Genomic DNA, 17501 nt, shown 5'->3' with positions numbered 1-17501 from the left:
TGATGGACGTGGATTTTCTCAAGTTTTCCAACTTAATTAATCAAGTTAGGGTTAAGATTGTTCTAATTTGATCCCTCAAGTTAGAAACAACTTAAGGGATCTCTACCCGCAATTGATGACTAACATGGAATGGGCACCTTTGATTCAAACTTCAGCTTTGCACAACCTGGTTGGATGTGTTGACAACACGTATGTACGTACGTGCTTCAACAACAAATATTCCAAATGCATAATTTGATGCGGTCATCGATTCAAAAGCTACCCATTTGGTTCATCTTGAATAATAAGAACCAGGCATTCTCCCAACCTTTTGTTACAAGAAACCAATTTAAAAAAAAAACAATATTGTGTATAATAATTTTGATGACATTCTTTTTTCTTACCATTGGATTACTAATTGAATGTTGTAAATTTGTATTCACCCAGTCTCAAATTAAATCTATTTTAATTTTGAAAATAACCTAATTTTAACCGTGAAGACATTTATTTGTATTATATAATTGTTGATGATGATCATATTAATGAAAAAATATATTCAAAAGTCAATTCGTTCATAATTATATCAAAGTTAATATGACACTGACAAAGAGATTTACGGTCAAAGGCGTAAACAAAAATCAAAATATGACATTATATTTAATATAAAACGGAGGAAGTAATGCTTAATTACTTGGTTGGATCAGATTATTAATTCGTCAATTTTCTTACTTTGATCTCGAGTTTTTTTCCAAATTAGTATAATGGGTAAAATTATTTACCAAAATAGTATAGTTTTAAAAATATTTACCATTATGGGTTGAACTTAATTTTATCTTATATCTAAAAATAAGTAAAAGATCCTTAATCACTGATTAAAAGATTATCGCTTTTACTTTCATGTAATCCTATTTTTTTATTTTATGCACATGTATCTTATTTTTGTAGGAACAATATATGATTTTGCTTAACTTAACATACAGAAAGCTAGAGGGTCATTTTTTTTTTTTTTTTAGTTTAACTTTTGGATGGTTAAGTTCATCAAATTACAATCAAACTGAACAAATCGTTTCAATCTTATATATACAACTTTTTTTTAAAAATTAATATCTCATTATATACTAACTATTATTTATCACATTTTGAGGTTAATAATCACTATTAAGTATATTTTTATGTATAGATGAAACACTTACATCAAATTAACAGTTGGTTTTTAGTGTATTTGTTATTACGAATATGTTCAATTAAAAAACGACATCCCGACTAGTTTATTAGACCCTGCGTCATTTATAGTTACAAATTTGTATGGAAAAAAAATTCATGATTTGTAATACTTTCTTTTAATTTTTCAACTTAATAAGTATAATAATATTAAATTAGATATAACCATAAAATTTTTGAAATTTTACTAATTTGGTAAATAATTTTACCTACTTACTAGTTTGGAAAAAAAAACACAAAATAGATTTGAAAATTATACTAGTTTAGTAAATATTTTTAAAACTATACTAATTTGGTAAATAAAATTTTCCATTATACTAGTTTAGTAAAAAACTCCTTTGATCTCTTAGATACGTAATTAGTTGCAAACTTGGAACTCTTATCTCTAATACCTTGGAAAAAGTAATTTTTTTTTTAAAGATAAACAATTATACTCTTAAATCTAAACTAAACTAAATGTTTAGGAGAATTCACCACTTTTAAGTTCTAACCCCCAACCCCCACCACACACACCCTTCAAATAAACCACTTTCAAATGTGAAAAGTTAAATTCGAATCTAAGTGGATATTTCCAAGTAAAGACTATGTTGTTTTAAAAATGATTTTGAATACATTCATGTCTAATATTTATTTGTCTCAATGCTACTATACATTAACAAAATTAAATTAACTATTCACCTGCTTGTTATTATCTCCTCAATTAGTTTCTACTAATGTAATAATTTGTATATCATTTAATCATGCATCATCAAAAAAATGTTTTTAAGATATTGTATAGTGAAATATCACAAAATATATTTGGGATAACAACTAAAAAAACTAATGTACAGATATTTTTGCTATCAGTTTAACTTTTCAAGTTCGAGAACATGCCTTAAATACAATTACAATATAACTTTTTGTGCTTTTTGTTTACTGTAACAATCATAATGGAGGGAGTATTAGATAGGAAAATCGCTATATATGGTCATTTTCATATTGAGCGCAGTTCTTCACACCATGTGATATATTGGCTTCCATGAAAGAAACCGAAAGCGAATGACGACCAACTAGAGCATTATTATTAGTAGTAGTAGCATACTAGCATTGTTATTATATTATTATTAAGGATTAATTAAGGAATACATATATACATTAATTTGTTTATCACAATTATACGTAGATCGAGAACATATTAATTATTTGACTTTTAATCCAATAACACATGATTAGTTTTATGGGTCCCAAAATGACACATCAGCATGTCAAATCCGAAGCAATTTTCCATATTTTTCAAGCGTTGAGGTGTCACGGACGGCTATCGTCCTCGCCTTTTTCCCTACAAAATCGCTACTAATTATAACCAAATCATGTTTCACCTATAAAGCTATCTCACTTTTTACTACTCCGTATGATATTTCGATCCTTTGATATATAATTATATTTTCAAAATTAAAGTATTTTACTTTTTCCAGATTATGAATATGAAGATATATTGATAAATTTAAATACGTATATATAAACTCTACTGAGACATATACCTTTGACACCAAGTTAGTTTAATTATCTTAATTTTTGTATTAGTAAATTAAATCTCTTCATATGACATGTATATTTTTTTCTTTTAGTTTAATACAATTATGTAAACCATTTTTAATACTTCAAATATAAATTAATAATGAGAAATTTGCATGTGTTATCTAAATCCTATATTTAATAACATGTGATAATATAATAAAACTAATTTAGAATCATTATACAAATAATTCAAATAAATAGTCTGATATGAAAAAAGTTAAAATACATAAAATTAAAACTCTTAATATAAATTCAAAGAGGGATACCACAAGTTGTCATTATTATTTAGAGAAAATAGTAAAAAAAACTAAAATTATGAAAATGACATCTACACAAAGGGATTAGGATCTCGTTGGAACAGCTTGAGAAGTAAGTTAAAAGATCTTATATTATTGGAATTAAATCAAAAGTCATGATAAAAAAAAATTTGAATCATAATTTTTTTTTTTATTTATTTTTATCAGCGTTTAGATATCTTAATACCATTTTGAGTTGTAGCTAGCTACCATAAAATTTATTTAAAAAGTTAAAAGCGTATTCACAATTGACTGATATTCAGATATTTTGAGTCAAGCTAGTGATAGAAAGTTTGAGAAAATTGCATTCAAATATTTGGTCTAGTTAAGGGTGTTGCTCATGAAAGCTTTATAAATTGTCATTAACATTGATAAATAATTATATATTAGACAAAAAAATTCAAGGATGAACCTTTAGTTTAAAAAGTAAAAACTTATGATAATCATTTATAAACTATGTCATTTTTATTGCGTCATAATATGTTAAAGTGAATTTTTTTAAATATTTGTATTTTGTTTGTATTTTAAGAATAAATGTTGTACTTTAATTGACTCTCTCTTCAAAATATATGGTGAAGAGATCAAGTGAAAACCAACATATATGGCGAGAACCGTGAAAACTATTGAAAAATCATCTCTAAGGGTTTTCTCTTAGAATTAACGGCTACGCCCGTACAGTAATAACCGTCACTATCTCTTAGATCGCCGCCTATCAAATTCATACAATTCCCATATGCGTCCGGTGATAATCCCTTTAGAACGGATGTAGGGCAACGCTTGTACCGTATCCATACGTTTTCTTAACAAGTAACCCATATGATTTTTTACAAAAAAAAATTTTTTTTTAACTTTTTTTTTTTGGAAAGGGTTTTTGTTAAAAGAAAATAAAAAACAAAAAAAAGTTTCAAAAATGAAAAATTAAAATTAAAAAAAAAAATAAAAAACCACACAAAAAAGAAGAAAGAGGGAAGAAAACTTGTGGTTCTCACGGTTTTTTCCATATTTGTGGTTCTCACATTAACCTAACCCTACCCTACCCTATATATATATATATATATATATAATTCCTACAAATTACATTATTTTATAGTATGCCCGATTACATACGTAATTATTTTATATATCATAAAAAGGTTGTCTCGCTAACAATTTATTAGCCAGTTTTAACTTTTTTTTATTTCATAAATTAGAAATCAATATGTGTTATATAAGGTAAGTATATTATTCATCAAGTATTTAAAATCATATGTATTACACATAATAATATAATATAATATAATACTGTTATTATTATGAATGAACAATTAATTTCAAAGTATAATTCTTTTATTTTGAATGGTGAATTTGACCCACTAGCTCTAATTAACTTGCTTCAAAATCAGAGAAAAGTTCTGTTTTTTTTTTAAAGTTGAATTTCGTTTGAGAACTTTGTATCGTGATTTAACAGCAGAAGGTTTAATATATGTTGTCTTAACCGGATCCGCGCTAGAGAGCTCTCTCAAAGTAGAAATGCCTATTTCAAATACCCGATTTGGGCAAAACCCCCTACTAATTCGCCCGAAGGCACGACGATCAATAGGGGTAAACCCTGCCTCTTCAGACTTAAACCTGGGTATACCCAAGCCAAATCTTCATAGAAAGACTTCATATGTACTTATCAAGTCTTGAACCCAATACCTCTTGCTTGTAAGGTAGGTGCTCAACCATTTAAGCTAACTAGGAAGTTTTGGTTAGGAATAATTAAGAAAAGAATAAGAATATTTATACAAGTTTTATTAATAAGAAAACGTAAAATGTTTGAACTTGAGACGGGAGGAGGTAATAAATAACAAGTGAAAATATATAAATAATAATAGTGTTGTTAATAGGAAATATATATATATATATATATATATGATGATGCCAGTGAGTGAGTGATGGAGAAAGATATGGTCCAAGTTGAGTCTATGGCTGACCGACTTTCAACACAACTCGTGTAAGATAAACCCAGTTTTCTCTCTCTCTCTCTAAAAGATATTCCATTTCAATTCTTCCATCCATCATCATATCACATACACTAATAATTAAACATATCATGTGATGTCTTGTGTTTTCCTCATCTTAATTTTCAAGATTCAAACAAAACTCAAACAACATATGTTCAAATTTTATCAACAAAATTAAAACCTCTAAACTTGATAACAATCAATCCTCCATCTTTTTAATTAAATAAATTTAATCACAACCTGTTTTTTTTTTCTTGTCATCTTCATCTCTGAATTATTATTATTATTATTACTTTTCTTTTTCATATAAATATAAAAGAAGTAACCAGCTAGCTGCTAGCATCATCATAACATCATCATATATCTATATTTAGCTACAGTTGTCTTGTTTCTGTTCTTGCTTAATTTTCACCATTTTCAGATCAAGTCAAAAACCAGCTAGCTAGCTTTCAAAATTCAAAGAGAGAGAGAGAGAGAGAGAGAGAGATGATGTCTAGTGATCATGGCTTTGATCCATCATCCTCTCCTTCTTCTCTTTCTACTTTCAATATTCATGAAGACCCCTCCATCCTCATCTCAAACCCTAACCCTAATAATCATAATAATCTTTCATCCAAAAGAAAACGTAATCTCCCTGGGAATCCAGGTATATATATATATATTGTTTAGTATTAATCTTTATCTTGATATATATTATATGTATAGATATTCAAAGCTAGCTAATGAATATATATAGATCCAGATGCAGAAGTGGTAGCCTTATCACCAAAATCTCTGATGGCGACAAACCGATTTCTATGTGAGATTTGCAACAAGGGTTTTCAAAGAGACCAAAACTTACAGCTTCATAGAAGAGGACACAATCTACCATGGAAGCTGAAGCAAAGGAACAAAAACGAAGTGGTGAAAAAGAAAGTGTATATCTGTCCTGAAAAAAGCTGTGTTCATCATGATCCGTCTCGGGCTCTTGGGGATCTGACTGGAGTGAAGAAACACTTCAGCCGGAAACATGGGGAGAAGAAATGGAAATGTGAAAAGTGTCAAAAGAAGTACGCGGTTCAATCGGATTGGAAAGCTCATAGCAAAATCTGTGGTACTAGAGAGTACAAATGTGATTGTGGAACCCTTTTCTCCAGGTACTATTACTATTATTATGAGTACTTATTAACTAATGTTCATTATGATGTAATCCCTTTCATATATAAACAAGTACTAAAAAAGATGCATGGTTAAAGAATTAATGTAATACATTTAAGATGATATCATAAATGAACAAAATTGATGATACCAGTATTACATAAGTATAGTAGTATGTGTGTGAACTAATTAACTAATTAAGTAATGTATATATGGGAATTATTTATTAACACAGGAAAGATAGCTTCATAACACATAGAGCATTTTGCGATGCTTTAAGTGAAGAAAATTCAAGAATGGCTGCCTTTCCGATGATGTCAACTAATGCTGCTCAAAATCTCAATTTTCGACACGATTTGATGATGATGAATAATGGTTTGCGGTTTCCGGGGATGTTTGGTGGTGGGATGTTAGAAACAAGTGGTAGCAATCAGCTGGATGATCATGTAAATAATAATGTGGGAAAGCAAAGAATATTGCCAATGATGAATTGGTTAGACCAAAACATTAATAATGCTTCTACTAGTCATTCCCAATTGATGGAAAACCCTAGTAATTCACCCCTTTTCGGATCGTCGAGTTTAAGCAACAACAATATCAGCGGAATGCTATCCTCGTCATCAGAGATGGTGCAATGGTTCAATGGAAGTAGCCAGCAAGATAATCATCATGTTGCGGCTACATATTCGGGATTGCAATTGAAAGAGGAACAAGATAATAATAATAATAAAGCCGGGGATGATGAAATGCAATTATTCAATTCCTCAATGTATAACAACTACACAACTTGCACCACTCCACTACTACAACCAATTCCCCCGCCGGCTCATATGTCCGCTACCGCGCTATTACAAAAGGCGGCTCAAATGGGTTCCACAACGACAAACAACCGCGGCCACGGGGACGCGTTTGGGCTCATGATGAGTTCATCAAGTCTTTCCAATGAGGATGGGGGGCTCATGATGATCATGTCCTCGAAAGAGTCGACACAAGATTCGAGTTTGACTCGAGATTTTCTTGGAGTTGGAGGGAACGATAACAGAAGGCCACCGTTTAATAATAATAATAATAATAATATATTCAAGTTCACCTCAACAACAAGCATGGATAATTCGACGATATGAAATGCAATTTGTTTACGTACATGCATATATGTAAAAAAGGGACACATGATAAATGTCAGAAGAGAAAAAGGCGTGTAGCTAGCTGACGAGGACAAGTGAAGAAAAGGGACAAAAGGGAGTCACATGAGGGGAATAATATTTGATACAGTACTACTGCTACAAGGAGAGGGAGGGTATGCATGTTATTTGTAGCAGAAACAACAAAAGTTTTCTTATATGTTCTTGTTTTAAATTATAAGAAAACTTAATTTGTCACTGGTCTCTGGTACTGTACAACCTTTTATGCATTCTGTACTGTTTGGTCTATGACCTACTCTTTTGCTAGAGTATTTTCTCTCCAAAGCATAAAACAGAGAGAGAGAGAGAGAGAAACATGGATTTGGTGATAATAATTGGTGGCCGTAAGGTAATTAAACTCGATCATATATTTTGTAATTTAAAATCTTGGAAACTAATTAGTTACTGTTTAATTTGTTTTCATCTTTTTTAATATGTTTACTTTATACTGATCATTTCATGTGACGTTGCAAATATATTTTTGAAATTGAAGGGGTAAATATTATTTGTTGGTTGTTTAATTCTAAAGTTAATTCCAACCATTAGCTAGGTCGATCGACTTAATTAGCTCTTTAATTGCTTGGAGGCTGGTTATTTTGTGAGTAAATTATAGTTTTAGCTCTTCTTGCTGGCTGATTGCTGTTCTAGATATTTAGGTGCTTGCTTATTGGGCACGTGATTTTGTTGTTTATATATCCGGTTTTAGAGGTGTTAATCGATCTGTTGTATTAATTTTGTTTTAAGTGTGATTTGTTCGCGTCTAGCTTTAATTATTGTTAGTTTTCTTTTAAAGAAATTCTCTTTGTCGTCCTAAAAAAAGGTACTGTAACTTTTAGCCTTTTAGGTATGTCGTCTATCTATGTTTTATTGGGATGATCGATAATGGTAGGCTAGATGATGTATCGATCTTTATTGTTTGGTTTTATTGGATCAAAGCAAGCTAGTGTGTGTGTACGTACAAGTCTGTTTTTGAGCAATCATATATATATATAGATAGCTAGGTTTTAAGCATGTAGAGTGTTAAGTTGTCGTATAGCTAGTGGAATTTTTAACACTTAATTTGGTCGATCTCCATATAAATGGTTTCTCACCAGTTGTTATATTAAGATCATTCTACAAATTAAGATGGCTTAATTATTTATTGAGGCAGGGAAAATGAGCACACGTACGGGCGCCACTTTTCCTACCACCATTTATCACCACATTAATTAGTAAGAGAATTGAAGAGCATGAATAGTTGTCTTGTTTGAAAATGGGGGTAGGGCTATGGTCGGGTGAAAAAGAAAAAGAAAGTCGAAGAGAAAGAGATGTACGTACGTATATACGTCAGTACTGAATATATAAAACGACCACTGCACGAGGTACCCTTCGACATCGATTATGCAAAAGGGGTGCAGTGTACGTAGTGGACAAGAGTACACAACGACCCAAGTCAAACCCATTTTTCCAAGAAGGGTCATCAATCATCATTATTTGATCGAACTCCATATATACTAGCTTGCACATCATTTTACTTCCACATGTTATTATCACATATACGTAAAATAAGACTATCTCCAATGCTAAGAACTCCTTTAATATAGGCCCTTCAGCTGTTACATCATATTCTTACAAATTCTTTAAAACCCTTATATATCCTTATAAATTCTTTTAATTTTACCTCCAACTATATAAACATCCTTGCATACATTAAAAAGTCAAATACACCAAAAAAATTTTAGTTTTGGACCTTAAGTTAGGACATACATTAAAATATTTTTAATTTTAGACAATTTTTAATGGCAAAAGATATTCATTAACAACAAAGGGCTCTTAAAGACATTACATTGAAGATAGTCTAAGAGTTCACTTAAGATTTTAATATAGGCAATGACATTAGTACCACAACTTTTTATTCATGTATCACTATTATGCATTATTAACTTTACACTGTGTTGTAATGTTAGTACTATATGGTAGAATAATAAAAAATCATGGTACTAATATCATTTCTCTTTTAATATAGATATTGCTAAGCACATATATATGTAATTAAAAATCATGTTGACATCATGTATTAAAAACTTTGTAAGCTATGGCTTAATTATATTATTCATTTTTTGACATGGTGGTTTACTGGTTTGAATCACCGATTCACCATTTATATATTTTTACACATTATTTGAGAATGTGAAAATATTTTTTCTCCGTTGTGAAAATTATGATATTTACTTAAATTAATTTCTGTACAGTTTGTAAGAGCATTAGTAAAGGTAGGTGAAATGACTAAGCAAAAAGGTGAATGGTTGTGGATGGTAGGTCATAGGTGAAAGCCTAAGGTGAAAGGAGGTAGGATAAACTCTTTACCAAGGTGAAAAGGAGAGTATAGGTCAATTTCTTTTGTTTGTATATTGGATAATTTACTTTGATTGAATGTTTTGTATGGTATTGTAAGGTATAGTGGAATATTAAATTTAAAGGTGAATGGTTAAAGGGATAAAAATAAGAGGAAGGTGATGAGAAATTAATGCTGATATAACGGAAAAAAATGTAGGTGAATGGTTAAGGATGGTCTAAGTTTAAAAATCTTGTATACAATTTTTAAGTAAGAAGAAATTGATAAACTTCATCACATGTTTAAATGTAGGTATGAACAAAAACAGGTGGACAAATGGTGTGTTTTTTAGTGTTTACAACATACTTATGAATGTCTCGACATCTAAATCGAATTTCGTAAAACTTTTTTTTATTGACACGGCCCACGGGTAACAGTTTTCAGTTTTGGTAAATCTCCTGCTTATGGGCTTTTGGCCCAAGATTTTGAGATTGGGCTCAATACGTGCAATCGTGATATCTCATTACTTTGTTTTTCACAATTTTGGGCTAAGACGAGATGAAAAGAAAAATTGAAGAAAAAGTTTTAAGATTTAAGTGTATGTTTAGAAAAAATGAATTTTGGGAAACATGATTAGAGTTGGGGTTACGGTTAGGGGTCGGAACTAAAGTTTGGGGCTGGGACTAGACGAAGTTGGAAGATTTAAGAGTATGTTTGGAAAAAATGATTTTATAGAAGCTTTTTAAAACCCTTCTTTTATATATTTCCAGAAATCATATCCGAACAATTAGTCTATGTAGTAATGGTTGTATACTCTGTTGTCAGATAAGATTCTGCCGGGTTCCCCTATATATATATACTTGTACCCAGCCTTGTGTATCTCCATGTACGGGTAAAAGACAGTTGCAACTTGCAAGATGGTGTCTAATTAATGAACAATGATGTTTCATAATTAAGGCTTATATATACACATTATATAAACCACAATATTAGATTGGTTATATATTGTCAAACTCTAATGTGAACTAATTTTTGAGTTAGAAAGTTGCTACATGTGTTATACACTTATACCGCCTATTCTTAGTTCTCCATTTACAATTGTTCTTTTTGTTTCTTTCTATGCCCTCCGTTCGTAACTACCATTTAATCACTTCTTATATCTGATTTTTCGGTCAGTAAAAGGGATATCCTTCAGGTCGTGATCAAGAGCCAGCGTTTGATATTGTCGCAGGAGACAAAGATGACAGCGAGTCACTGTAAGAATTTGTTATTCCTTTAGGTTTTTGCTTCAAAGATCCTGGAATTTGTTAGGTACTTATGTTTCATTTGTTTCTAGTGTGTTGTGCTAAATGGATTTCAGTATTGACTTAGGACCTCAGTAATGGCTTTTGTATCCTGACTTTTGTTTTGTTATTTGTTGTCTTCTTTGTGGTGGTGTGTCCCTCTAAGATCATGAATCAACAAAATTTGTATCAAACACAAAGTGGCATATGTGTGCTCAGGAGGGGCGATACCCGAAAAAAATCTATGAGGGGAGAAATTTTAAAAATCCACTAAATAAAAATCGAAAAAAGTACACAATTTAAAAATCAATAAGAAAAATTTTAAAATCCATGGGAAATTTTTTAGAATTCATGACAAAATTTTAATTTTAGGGGGCATTGGCCCCTCTTTGGTACCGCTCTTGTGTGTGCTGATGTATATGTCTCGACTAATGTCTGTACTGGAATTTGTTCCAAGTAATAGAATCTGTTATAGTAAACATCAAATGTTACTTATTGCATGAAAGAGGAAGCATATACTGTAGACACTTAACTCTCTTGTGAAAAGGTTAATTAGATGTAACAGATTGATATTTACATAGTTATTATACTAGTCATTAGCATTATCGTAATTTGAGTAATTAATTTCCCATTCTTTCAACTATAGTTGTCAATAGTATATTAGTATGTTAGTATTCTGATAAATAAGCTGGAAAAAATGTACATAAATTCTTAAACCAACTATATGCCTATTCTTCACTTATTTGATCTTTTACTGCTCTATGTATACGAAAACATATTGATCAGTTATATTCACTGCCTAATCAGGTTTGTCCTATATCCTGGGATTGGAGTTGGAGTAGATATATATATAAACAATCATCGATGGTAGTTATTCTTAATTGGATTGTATGTCTCGAAGCTAAAAAGGCTGATAGTACAATTTGCGGAGATTTATCTTAAGCCATTGTACAGAGAGATTCTTATGATGATTAGTTGATTAATGTATTATCCTCCTATAAGGGAATTTTTCATGAAGTTTATCTCTTTGTTAATTATTCGCCTCTGGTCAGTACCACTAGAACCCGATATATATATATATATATAATCAACCTGGGGTTGCATCTTAGGCGTTCATGTAGTTTAGTAGTAGAGGTAAGATAAAAATAAAAGCTGAAATTATCACAGCTAGATAGGAACTTATATAGACATATAGTTAGTTATATATTCGACTAAAAGGAAACAAAATGAAACTCAATTAATTGTACATACTCGATCATATATTCATCAAATTACAAAAAAGAAAAAAATGACATAGATGACAAAGGTTTTAATTATTCAAAAAGCACGCAATGCATCCTACTCTTAACCCAAATCACCTTAGAAATTAAACAAAAATAATATCATCCCAAAAGTAGGCCCATTCTCATTTCCAGCATGTCACCAATCCTCTGTTTTCACAGACAGAACATTGCAATGAACCCAATCACTCCAATATACAACCCGTGGTGCAAATGACCATAATAAACAGCCGCGCCAGAAGCATCAGCACTGGCACCGTCATCAGTGGCCGGGGTGTCATCATCAGCACCAGACTTCTTCTTTTTCAAAGGTGATGGAGCCGGAGCTGGAGCAGGCGGCGGGCCAAACAAACTCATGGGTAACAAAACTGTGTCCACTTGATACACTGCAAGTGAACCATCAGTGTAGATAGTATTTGCCAGCGTGGCATTCACCACACCGGTTGTAATGTTCACTTGGTTCCCTGAGGTGGTTATATTCATGGGAAACTTGTTACTAGCACTATCCCCGGCTTGTGTCCTTAACGGGTTACTAATGGTTTGAAACTGTGAAGTAGTGTAATAGTTTGGCATGACATGAAATTGTAGCAACTCAACTTTTTGCTCGTCGGATAGAGAGTTTAATGTTCCTGCTTTAAGGCTAGAGAAAGCATTGTCAGTTGGAGCAAAAACCGTCATCCCTTGGCCGTTGGAGTTGTTAAGTTGTGTGTTGATTTGATCACCAACTTGTGTGGTTTTCATTAGCCGTATTAGGGTTGTGAATTGACCGGCTTTTTCTAGGATTTTTGTGATGTTGGTTGGGCCGGATGGTGCAGGAGCTGGAGCTTGAGCTAGGGTAGTGGTAATGCTGGTGCATTGAATGATGATTAATAATAAGAGTGAATATTTGAAAGTGTGAAAAAATGTAGCCATTTTTTATTCTTCAAGAATATGTAAGGTGAATACTTGAAAAATATGTGAATGTCTGTGTGTGTATGTGAAGGCATAGCCAAACTACGGGTTTTATGGGGTAGAAAGATTGAAGGTTTGGTGGGATGGTGTTATTTTTCGTTGGAAAGTTTATAAATTTGTTTGGTGGTATGTTACAATTATAGTTACATTGGCAACTTCAATGCCATGACATTTTAAGTACCACCACCATGTGTTGGAATAGATACAAATCATCATCATTGGTCATCTTCATAACTATCAAGTCTTTTTCTTTAATTATGATCTCATTAAGTGTTTGTTACGTACTGTTATACGTTTGATTAATGATCAGTCGAACGTTCATGTACTATAAGCTCAGTTAGTTGGGTCATATGATGTTTTATTTAATTATGCAAAACACTTCTTCATCAAGATACTGAGTAAAACACATATGTTAAGGGCCTGTGAGATGAACATGGCCGTCCTTAAGGGTGTGCAATAAATCAGCCACAATTACTAGTATGTATGTCAAATAAAATATATAGTCATCCTGAATAACAGTTATTGGATCAAACTTTTCGTAACTTATGGCTTTTATTAGTAATCTAAATAAATAAGTGTTTTTAAGGCCTATATATAAACTTTCACCTTTACGTGCAGAGCCTGCGTTCCAGAAGATCTAAGAACGACCCGGGACAAACTTATAGCCTGAAATGCAATACGACGATATATATGTTTAGTGAGTGGATTATTAGTTGGAAAAGCAAAATTGAATGATGAAGTTAAAGAAGAGGGGTACAATGACAGGTTGTAGTTTGCTTAGGAAGGCAGGAAAATTACAAGTTATCATACCAAGGTGGGGTGCTTGATAACTTAAACTAAAAGCAATTGTTTCAATCTATCATATAATGTAACCTCCTATTTATATCTTCATCTCTTTTTACATGATCAAAACAAGGATTGTAAAACAACAATATTAAAATTCAAATATTGTACATAGTTATGATCGATTTTAATGTTAGCATATTGGATTATCATATATAGAGGAAACTACAGATTAGACTTCAGATACTTAAATGTAACTATTTGGGAAAACATAGTTTATGATTTTTAGTTGGCATGTCTTTTACAAGCGAATTGACAACATACGTTTCATTGTGTCACCCTATCATTGATGTTTGTTGCGGCAAAGCGTATTTCTTTTGACAGAAATTGACTCAAAACGTACACACATCTTTTTTAATGATGTTTGAGTCTATGACTTTTGCTATATTAATTCTGTTACAATCAAACAGCACAATAAGAGTATGTAATAGTAGTTCTAAAGTGAATATGGTTAGATTTATCTATCACAAATCGACCACATTTAACTAATTGAGTAGAGGGAAGGAATCGATGAACATACTTGCTAAACGACTATTTCAAGTCTGTATCGATGGTTGGGACCAATATCTAGATTAAGGGAATTGATATTGATAGTTGAGAATAAAAAGTCGTGTCCTCTTTTCTATTTAACTAGTTTTTTACGAGTGTTAGGCCCGAAAACATAACGATATGTAAAACTTATAACGTGTATAAACTCGGTAATACATTCATATCAATACATGTACATTACAAAAGGATATCATAAAGGTAAAAATAAGTACCACACGAAGAAATGACCATAAAGGGGAAAAAAACAAAATTTGCATCCAGAATGATGAACATTTACCGGGAAAAAAAAAAGGAAAAAAAAAAAGAATAAAAAAGATACGACTAAATGCATGTATTTAACAACGTAAGTATGACTAAAAAACGAATTTAAAGGAGAAAAAAAGCCCCAAACAGATTTATTGTAGATAAGCCATATTTAATATAACCTTTAAAATAATCTTTTAAACGCCTATATACTAATAAATGAATAAAAAATAAATAAAAAGAAAACATTAGATAAAAGTATGATAAAAAGAAAAAAAGGTAAAAAATCAAATAGGCACGCTTATAGGCAGCCACGTTCGCTCGCAGAGATCACCAAACCTTGGTCAGGGAACACCCAGACGTTGATTGGAGATAACAAATATTAGTTTTTTTCTTTATCTTAAAGAACTTTTATAGATACGCATACAAATTAATATACTAATGAATGAGTGATAAAAGCAAATAAAAAGATGAACGTGAAATAAAAATATGATAAAAAAAATTAAACCAAAAACTAAAAACAAATGCCTAAATGCATGTATTTAACAACCTACTAGGATGATTAATGTATGAATTTAGAATAAAAAAGAAAAAGCAAATAGGCAAACAGGTAGCAGTCTGATTGCTTTACAACATCCTAAATATATATAATTTTCTTAACAAACGTTATACTTTCTTCATTAGATTACATAGTAAATCTTCACATTAGATGTATGTTGCACTTTGTAGTGCTTTCTCTTGTAAAACCCTTTGTAGTGTAGTTGTATTTCAATACTCCGTATTTTTCAGAGTACTTGTTAATAGAGGTGTCAAAACCAGTTAACCGGTTTCAGTTATTTATTTTACTAACCGTAATCGGTTTTTTTTTTATAAAAAATTAACCGGTTCCGGTTAACCGGTACCGGTTAATCCATGAAAAATACCAAACTGATGGAACCGATTTCGGTTTATATAAACCGGTTAACCGAAATGGTTAACCTATTCCAGTTAACCGTTTTTCTTGAACAAACAGAAACTTGCAGTAGTACAGAACAGATTCATAGCATATTCATAGCAGATTCAAGATAAAGTAATAAACAGAACAGAAGCTTTTGGCTATGTTAAACCTGCAGATTCAAGAGAAACTAATAAACAGAACAGATTTTTCAGTAGTACAAACAGAACAGAAAAGAACCTGCAGATTTTAAACCTGCAGATTTTGGCTATGTTAAACCTGCAGATTTTTCATAGCATATTCAAGAGAAACTAATAAACAGAACAGAACAGATTCATAGCATATTCATAGCAGATTTCTTCATAGCAGAACTAATAAACAGAACTAATAAACTGTTATGGATTTCTTCATAGCATATTCATAGCAGATTTTTCATAGCATAAACAGAACAGAACAGAAGTACAGAACCAAACAGAACCAGAAAACAGAACATAAACCGAAACATTAAGCAGAACCAGAAACTAATAGAACAGAACCAGAAAACAGAACAGAAACCGAAACAGGAACACAAACAGAACAGAAGTACAGAACCAAACAGAACAGAACACAAACAGAACCACAACATTAAGCAGAACCAGAAAATTAAGCAGAAACCGAAACAGAACAGAACAGATCAACAGAACTGAACAGAACAGAAAACAGGAACAGTTTAAAGCCAACATTAAGCAGCAACAGGAGCAGCATCAGCTGCATCACAAACGAAAACCAACTCAAAACAGAAACAGAAAACAGATGCGTAATATCCAAAAGAGAAACAGAAAACATCTAAAGTATAAACTAAATAGCAAAACAAAACTTACTCGTCAAGTTCATCGTCAGAAAGTGGAGTGGCCTTTCCTTGTGATACTTCATAGAGATGTATGGGTTCTTCTATGGCAAGTTGATCTTCAAGACTAGTCACATCTTGTATACGTTCAACGGCGTCCAAGTAGTCTTTCAAGCAAATGCACGTTTCAAGAGAAGTTGGAGTGAGCCTTGTTCTTCTAACTGATAAAACCCTTCCACTAAGAGAAAAAACCGACTCCGAAGCTACCGTGGAAGCTTGGACACTTAATAAATCACGTGCCATGACAGCTAGAACGGGAAAGTGGGCTTCCTTTTCTTTCCACCAAGCCAAAATATCCAAGTTTGAAAATTCTTCAGGAAGCATTGTTGCCAAAAAGTCGGTTCCTATATATCTTCCGAGCTCACTACTTGGGGTGCTACCCCGAGACCGCTTACTACTAACATTTCTCAAAGTGTTATACAAATTTAGCTCGGGGTTCGCCCGTGAGCTTGACGACTCCGAAGCCATTTGTTGGCGTATGTTTGATGTCGAACCATATTTAACCAAATACACATCAAACATATCTTCTAAACATTTTTTAAAATGTTTAATTGCATTATCCGAGAAATTGGAGTCATTATCGTTCAAATCCAAATCGAAACATATGTTTTCTATTAACAACTCCACACCCGCAACATTTAAACACGGGTTTAATGCGGCGGCACAAGTAATTACGGGCGACATTTCTTCAAAATATTTTTTAAACTTCGCTTTCATTGGAGCTATCATTGTTTCATAAACGTTACCCCCAAATTGAAAGTCATTTATCTTTCCACACATCAAATATAGTTATTTTAGTACCAAACTATTAGTGGGATAATAAACTCCGGACAAAATAGTGGTTGAAGTTTTAAAAACTTCA

The 17501-nt window shown here is 31.7% G+C and overlaps 2 protein-coding genes across 3 annotated transcripts; one reads left to right on the top strand and one right to left on the bottom strand.

Moving 5' to 3' along the window:
* The first annotated feature begins 5326 nt into the window (after positions 1-5326).
* LOC122608725 (zinc finger protein BALDIBIS-like) lies at positions 5327-7771 on the top strand. Of its 2 annotated transcripts, none has more exons than XM_043781827.1 (3): positions 5327-5684; positions 5781-6174; positions 6411-7771. In XM_043781827.1, exons 1-3 carry the CDS (start codon positions 5525-5527, stop codon positions 7297-7299), a joined length of 1443 nt encoding a protein of 480 aa, XP_043637762.1. In that variant the 5' UTR covers positions 5327-5524; the 3' UTR covers positions 7300-7771. The 2 variants fall into 2 exon arrangements, with proteins under 2 accessions (XP_043637762.1, XP_043637755.1); XM_043781820.1 differs by having other exon boundaries at positions 5775-6174.
* A 4409-nt stretch (positions 7772-12180) lies between these two features.
* Positions 12181-13218, bottom strand: LOC122582537 (fasciclin-like arabinogalactan protein 11). Its single transcript, XM_043754945.1, has one exon. It carries the CDS (start codon positions 13143-13145, stop codon positions 12390-12392), a length of 756 nt encoding a protein of 251 aa, XP_043610880.1. The 5' UTR covers positions 13146-13218; the 3' UTR covers positions 12181-12389.
* Positions 13219-17501: the final 4283 nt, after the last annotated feature.

Source organism: Erigeron canadensis, chromosome 1 (assembly GCF_010389155.1).
Source record: "Erigeron canadensis isolate Cc75 chromosome 1, C_canadensis_v1, whole genome shotgun sequence".
Lineage (NCBI taxonomy): Eukaryota > Viridiplantae > Streptophyta > Magnoliopsida > Asterales > Asteraceae > Erigeron > Erigeron canadensis.
Note: the sequence above shows the minus strand (reverse complement) of the source record. Positions and strands in the feature narration are given on the sequence as shown.

Bases quoted from the DNA above. Each gene is read 5' to 3' on its own strand.
- LOC122608725 (XM_043781820.1), top strand. From the start codon at position 5,525: ATGATGTCTAGTGATCATGGCTTTGATCCATCATCCTCTCCTTCTTCT. The intron at 5,685-5,774 runs GTATATATATAT...GAATATATATAG, and splicing joins TAATCTCCCTGGGAATCCAG to ATCCAGATGCAGAAGTGGTA. The intron at 6,175-6,410 runs GTACTATTACTA...TTATTAACACAG, and splicing joins TGTGGAACCCTTTTCTCCAG to GAAAGATAGCTTCATAACAC.
- LOC122582537 (XM_043754945.1), bottom strand. From the start codon at position 13,145: ATGGCTACATTTTTTCACACTTTCAAATATTCACTCTTATTATTAATC.